A 6,662-nucleotide genomic window follows, 5' to 3' on the forward strand; every position below is an offset into this window, starting at 1 on the left:
TTGGGGGGGTGGGCAGAGTGTGGCTGGGTTGGGGTCAGGGCCCCTCTCGTCATTCGCCTCTTCTCTTTCTGCTCACAGACAAGCTGTGGTTCTGCTGCCTGTCCCCCAACCACAAGGTGCTACAGTATGGGGACATGGAGGAGGGCGCCAGCCCACCCACCCTGGACAGTCTGCCTGAGCAGCGTAAGGAGGACAGGGCAGGGGTCTGGGTCAGCCACCTGCTCCCCCCGGACCACCCCGTCTGGGGACCGCCTGGGTCCCAGTGGTCAGCCCAGCCTTCTTCCTGCAGTCCCTGTGGCTGATATCAAGGCACTGCTAACAGGCAAAGACTGCCCCCACGTCCGGGAGAAGGGTTCAGGGAAGCAGAACAAGGTGAGTGCAGTGGAAGCCTGGGGCTCCTTCCCATCCACACCTGCCCTGCTCCCCCCACCCCCCTCAGCGCTCTCCACTCCCTGCCTTCCCCAGGACCTCTATGAGTTAGCCTTCTCCATCAGCTATGACCATGGGGAGGCAGAGGCGTACCTCAACTTCATTGCCCCATCCAAACGGGAGGTGAGCGTCTGGGCCAGGCTGAGCCAAGTTGGGCAGACGGGCCAGGGCAGAGATGGGCAGGCTCTCACAGAGCTGGCTCTGTCCCCAGTTCCACCTGTGGACAGATGGGCTGAGTGCCCTGCTAGGCAGTCCCATGGGCAGTGAGCAGACTCGGCTGGACCTGGAGCAGCTGCTGACGATGGAGACCAAGCTGCGGTTGTTGGAGCTGGAGAATGTGCCTATTCCCGAGCAGCCTCCTCCCATCCCCCCGCCCCCCACCAATTTCAACTTCTGCTATGACTGCAGCATCACTGAACCTTGACAGTGAGGTTGGCTGTGTGCCTCAGCTGCTGGCATTGGTGGTGGTGAAGGGTGGGGGGTGGAAAAGCCCAGACACCCTGACCAGCAGAGGCTGCAGCAGAAATAAAGTCTGCTTGACTCCTGGGTGTATGTCGAGCCAGTTCTCCAACTGTGGGCCAAGCCTGCCTTCAAATTTAGCTGGCAAATGAGATGGGGCATCGGGGCAAGATCACTGCCTGGGGCCACAAACCTGGGCTGCTGTGGTTGAGGGGCTGGTCTTCTCCAGGAGGGGCTGGAGACAAGCTGACCCTCCAGTCCTTCCACCAGATGTGTCCTCAGCCTGTGTCAGTGCTGGGCCAGTTGAGGGAGAAGTGGCAGGGCAGAAGGTATTGCCCTAAGTGGATACCTTCCTGGGCCGCATTAACAGGGGCCTAGTTTCCAGAAGGCTCCTGACATCTGAACTCAGTCCTCAGTCCTGTTTGGCCACACCTCGTATCCTTTTCAAGACTAGGAGGCCCTCTGATGAGAGACCTAAAGGGACGCATGTAAAGCCGGGTCTGTTTGGTGATGAATGGCAAACTCCGAATTCCAAATTTGTGCCCCCAGGTGGTGGTGGGATGGGGCTGATGCTAACAGGAGGGTATTCAGTGCTGGCAGCCTGGCGTTCTGATCCAAATCTAGCCAGGAACATGGGTGTGGGGGGGGCCACAGCCAGGCAAGACCCCTGGGAGTGGAAGTGGCGAGGGGTGTTGGGCCCAGCTGGAGGTCAGTTTCAGAGGCTAGTACACCAACCCACGGGCCCCACAGGGCATGCTGGAAGCTGCCACCTCTCTCTAACCTCCTCCATGCCCTTCAGTACTTCTCTTTCTCAGCACCTTCGCACATACATTTTCAAGTGTTAACCATCAACCTGTTACCTTGAAAACTGGTGAAATGGCATCTCCTTTGGACAATGCGCTTGGGGGAGCACCTGCTTCTGACTCAGGCCTCCAGGGCCCGACATGCCCACTCCTGTATTTGGAGCCTTCCCACCACACTTGGAATAGTTCAAGTTCAACTTGTTGAGTTCGGGATGGCAGCTCGGAGCGTGATCCCACATGCAGTTAACTCTTCTAATACCATTAGTTCTTCCTCCCCGGTGTCTCCACTCCCTTGTCCAGGCCACCAGCATCTTGGCAAGAATCTTCCTGGTTTTCTGCCTCCTGTCTTACCCCTACAGTCCTTAACACCCCGAGTGCTTCTTCAGACACGAAGCTGATGTGATTACACACTCACATGCATGCTACCCCCATCCTGTATTTTTCAGTGTCTCTCTTGTCTGTGGGATGATGGTCAGTTACCCGCCTGAGCAGTAGAACTAGATGTGTTGCAGACATGTTGTGGTTTAGGACGTCTAACAAAAGGCCTGTGGCAGGGGCACCTGGGTGGCTCAGTGGGTTAGAGCCTCTGCCTTTGGCTCAGGTCATGATCTTAGGGTCTTGAGATTGAGCCCCGAATCAGGCTCTCTGCTCAGCAGGGATCCTGCTTCCTCTTCTCTTTCTGCCTGCCTCTCTGCCTACTTGTGATCTCTGTCAAATAAATAAAATCTTAAAAAAACAAAAAAAAAAGGCCTGTGGCATGCAGAGTTCTCCAGAGTTCTCTGTGCTTGACCCAAGCTGGCATCCTCCCTGAGGCCCAGGGGTCCCACCCTGCCCTCCCTGGCACCAGTTCTGGCTTGCCATGTGCACGTCCCTGGTCCTTTCTCGTTGCCCTCTTACTTCCCTGCTGCTCCTTTTTCACTGACTTGAGTCTTGCCTTGATCTCCCAGCTCTTCGTTGCTCTCCTAGGCTCCCAGTTCCAGGTGCTTATTTATTTATGCATACCCTGCACACTGGACTGTCCCTCTCTGCTGGGTCATTTGCCTCCCCACCTGACCTGGGGACTGGAAGAGCTTTGGCACCTGAACCCCACATAAAGTGCACTGACCGTGGACACTTGGGCAGCCATGCTAGCTGCTCCTAGAACTGATGGACAGATGGACAAAGAGGGTGGACAGATAGTTTCTCACAGCTGCTGTTGAGAAGTCACTGGCACAGTGTAGGAGGTTGGACTGGGGACCTCTAATATCCCTACCCAGAGATACTGTCCTCTTTTTTCTCCCTGATGACAGCCTTACTAAGTGTAAGTGTGGTCCTGGGGCCTGGCTGGGGGACATGCTTGAAGGCTCAGACAGGGGAGGCCTCTAGGCTTCTAGTCTCCCACCATACTGGGCAGGAAGTTGCTGGGGACTTGCTGGGGGTACCTGTGGGGCTTTGGGTCAGGTGTAAGGAAGAAATTGGCTATGTGCCTCAGTGCCTCTGGTGTTTGTCCACATTGTCCCTGGGCTTGGCTGGGCTGCTTCAACGGAGGTTGGTGGGAGGGGGCCCTGTAGTCTGAGAACTTCAGACAAGGAGGTAAGATCTGGAATTTTTAATTTTGTTTGGGTTTACAACAAAGTCTGTGGCTTGGCTTCTAAAGCTTGGTGCTAGTAGGGGCCGGGTGAGCTTCTTACAAGGGACGAGACGAGGTGAGGTGCAGGCCTTGGGTGTGAGAAGTGGGCAGGGCAGGAGGCACAAGGTCTCCTCTGCAGCTCCTGATGCATCCTGGGGGCCTGGCCTCCAGACCCAGGCCTGGCCAGGAGAGCAGGAAATGGCATTTCCAGAGGCCTGTGGCAGCGATGTATAGCTGGGAAGGGCTCCTGCTGGGCTCTAGGGCAGGCTGGGGCAGAAAGACCCCTGGGCTGCCCTGGATTAGCCCTATACCCAGTCCTAGAAAAAGGGGTTTATAGCTTGGGGAAGAGGCTTTGGGGTATGTGGCAGAGTGGGGCAGAAGCACAGCGTCAAGCCAGGTCAAGAGGCCAGGGCTGGGTCTTTGGGGGCAATGGAGGCTGAGGCCCAGGGTTGGTGGTTACTGACCTGGCCCTAGAGCGTTAAGGTCAGGTCAGCCCCTCCCACATACCGGGACTGGATGCAGGTCACCTGGGGCAGCTGGGCTCGGAGGTGCCTGACGGCAGCCATGCTGATATGAGGGCACATGGCCACATCTAACATCCGGAGCTGCTTGCATGCCTGCCCGATGGTATCCAGGGTTCTGTGGGGAGGCCTCCGATGAGCGCAAGCCAGCGTGGGGACCCGGCCCAGCCCCTGTACCGTGGCATCATCAGACAACTCACTGCTCCGTGAGCTGTCCGCAGCTGGCCAGGTTGAGGTGCTGCAGCCTGGGCCAGGAGCGGGCTGCTTGGGCCCAGCCCTCATCGCTGAGGAGGCTGCAATGACTTAGCACCAAGCGTTCCAGGCTGGGGCAGCCCCTGGCCACGGCCACCAAGCCCTTGTCTGTGAGTGCTGGCAACAGGCTCAGGGACAGCCGCCTCAGCTCGGGGAACTGGAGCACCTACAAGGACGGGGGTGAGGAGTGGGGGGGTAGAGTATGGCACTGGAGCCCAGAGGCCTTTCAGGCTCTCCCACCCCTAGCCAGAGGAATGGCCATACATAGCAGAAGCCAAAGGGAATGGCTCATTTTCTAAGCAAAAAATGGGTTGGCCTAGGCCTGGCTCTGGTGCCAGGATCCTTGATCTATCCACACTCCCAAGCACACACCTTGGCCAAACTGGCATCAGTTAGTTTGCTACAGGCTGTGAGGTCCAACTCCTGCAGGGCCCGCAGCATGAGCAGCGATGGGCCCTGTGGCTGGGCAGAAGGGTCCTTGGGGACTGAGGCCTGATGGTCCAGCTCTTGATGTAGCTGCGGGAAGAAGCTCCTGCTTCTCAGGTTCCTCCTGAGTTTGGCCCTCAAATGCTCCTAGAGAGAGACACTTAGGAAGGGCAGGAGGGCAGCTGAGCCCAGGGACCAACCCCCCTTCCCTGACCTGCACCTGGGGCTCCTGCGCAGGCTCCTCACTTGGTTCTCCCAGCCCCAGAAGACCCCAGTCTTGGAGCTCCGTGCACCAGGCCAGACGCAGGACAGAGAGGTGAGTTAGGCAGGTGCAGATGGCCTGAAGGGTCCTATTGGTGAGGGCCACACAGGAGGACAAGTCTAGCACTCTGAGGCTCAGGCCCAGCACTGGGATCAGGGAGAACACTGAGGCGTCCTAGGAGGGAAATGGAGAAGGGAGAGACCAATGGGCAGGTAGCTTGTGCAGGTGTCCCTAGGATGTGCGGATGTTCCAGCCCCACAGGCAACAGGGAGCTACCAGATGGTCCGTGGAGGGAAGCAACCATGTCCCTGTTCTGGTAACAGGTAGGTGCGGGACTCCAGGAGGAGTTTGCTGGAGGCCCAAGGCCTAGACTGTCTGCAGTGGGAAGGGTGCAGGTGCAAGTTTCTAAAGTATTTGTTGTGCCTGTGCTCCCAGGCCCTGCGGAAGTTGTGGGCAGAGGCAGCCTTCTGGCTGCAGCTTAGTGGATCATCGATGGACACCTGGCCCTAGCTGAGCCAATCAGGTATGCTCCCTCCGGAATTTGAAGCAGAACGTGAAGTCACTATGGGGGTAGGGCTGCCACCTGCCAGGAGCAGGAGCTAAGGGCAGAGTAGAGGAAGCTGGTTTTTAAAGAGGTTTGTAAGAGACACAGCTTCCTCAGGCGGAGGCACCACAGGTGCCCCAGGCCCCGGCCAATGGCCAGGAGTGCGCCGTCGGCCAGTTCTGAGCAGCCGCTGAGGTCCAGGGAGGTCAGGCCCGACTGCAGACGGCACAGGGCGATCACAGCCTCTGTGGAGAGGTCCTGGCAGCCATGCAGCCTCAGCTCCTGCAGCTGCAGCCCGGCCACCCTGCCCAGGGCCTTCAGGGCCTCGGGGAGCAAGCCAGTGCCGCAGTTAGGAGACATATCGTGCTGATGGAAAGATGAACCAGAGCAGGATAAAGGAAACAGTTGTGGAGGAAAGAATGAGAGAGTTTTCAGGCTGGGAATGCCCTGTGCACACTGAGAGGTTGAAGGAATAATCCCCTGAAGAGGGAGAGACTGACACTGCCAAGTTAGGGACACCACCCAGAGGGACAGGGCTGAGCCCTGTTGAAGGGACTGGCCACAGCCAGGACATGACCCTGACTCCCACATCACATTCCCTTCTGTCAGACGAGCTGAGCAACCTCCTTGTATAACTTCAGTACCCATTCCCTGCAGAACCCCCTTTCTCATCTTCCCTGCCTCCAGAACACCCGCCATCAGTGCCCCTACCCAGACTACAGGGGTCACGGAGTACTTAGTGTGCCAGCTCGTGGGCTGGGCCAGCCTGGTCCCTTGGACCTCCTCTGTCTGGGCCCACAGCAGGGGATAAGGGGAGGAGTGCCTGCAGGCACTTTCCAGGCTCCTTTCCCCTTGTGTCCTCAGTTCCTTTCTCATCACTGTTACTTGGACATCGATACTGGGCAGTGCCTCCCTGCTACCACGGGTGCAGCTCCCCCAGGCCCAGCCCTGCAGAGGAAGGAAGGGGAGGGTATGCTCACCTTGAGAGAGGAGCAGTAGGCCAGGCTGAGGGAGGCCAAGGGGGCTGAAGCCCTGTGCCCTGAACCCAGGGCCTGGGCCAGGCCCTGCCCGCTCACCAGACAGCACTCTGCCAGGTCCAGGCTGCGCAGTTCCCGCAGCCCCCCCAGCGCTGTGCATCCCGCATCCGTCAGCCGCTGCAGCTTCCTCAGGCGGAGGCACCACAGGTGCCCCAGGCCCCGGCCAATGGCCAGGAGTGCGCCGTCGGCCAGTTCTGAGCAGCCGCTGAGGTCCAGGGAGGTCAGGCCCGACTGCAGACGGCACAGGGCGATCACAGCCTCTGTGGAGAGGTCCTGGCAGCCATGCAGCCTCAGCTCCTGCAGCTGCAGCCCGGCCACCC

At 58.7% G+C, this 6,662-nt stretch overlaps 2 protein-coding genes across 5 annotated transcripts in view; one reads left to right on the forward strand and one right to left on the reverse strand.

Annotated features, from left to right (window-relative positions):
* ELMO3 (engulfment and cell motility 3) overlaps positions 1-979 on the forward strand; it is a 4,729-nt gene extending 3,750 nt beyond the window's left edge. For all 3 annotated transcript variants that reach the window (XM_059381742.1, XM_059381743.1, XM_059381744.1), the window contains 4 exons: positions 79-183; positions 290-372; positions 466-552; positions 641-979. In XM_059381742.1, the coding sequence (XP_059237725.1) occupies positions 79-183; positions 290-372; positions 466-552; positions 641-853 (488 nt within the window). In that variant the 3' untranslated portion in view covers positions 854-979. The remainder of the gene's footprint in view (positions 1-78; positions 184-289; positions 373-465; positions 553-640) is intronic.
* A 2,287-nt stretch (positions 980-3,266) lies between these two features.
* The window catches only part of LOC132004854 (F-box/LRR-repeat protein 20-like), a 16,077-nt gene continuing 12,681 nt past the window's right edge, over positions 3,267-6,662 (reverse strand). Inside the window, exons 3-7 of one of the 2 annotated variants that reach the window (XM_059381450.1) lie at positions 4,720-4,935; positions 4,446-4,646; positions 4,022-4,239; positions 3,808-3,939; positions 3,267-3,515 (exon numbers count right to left, since the gene is read on the reverse strand). In XM_059381450.1, the coding sequence (XP_059237433.1) occupies positions 3,335-3,515; positions 3,808-3,939; positions 4,022-4,239; positions 4,446-4,646; positions 4,720-4,935 (948 nt within the window). In that variant the 3' untranslated portion in view covers positions 3,267-3,334. Of the gene's footprint in view, positions 3,940-4,021; positions 4,240-4,445; positions 4,647-4,719; positions 4,936-6,285; positions 6,574-6,662 lie in introns of both variants that reach the window. The other variant, XM_059381451.1, reaches the window with a different exon arrangement.

The sequence above is a fragment of the Mustela nigripes genome, chromosome 17 (genome assembly GCF_022355385.1).
Source record: "Mustela nigripes isolate SB6536 chromosome 17, MUSNIG.SB6536, whole genome shotgun sequence".
Lineage (NCBI taxonomy): Eukaryota > Metazoa > Chordata > Mammalia > Carnivora > Mustelidae > Mustela > Mustela nigripes.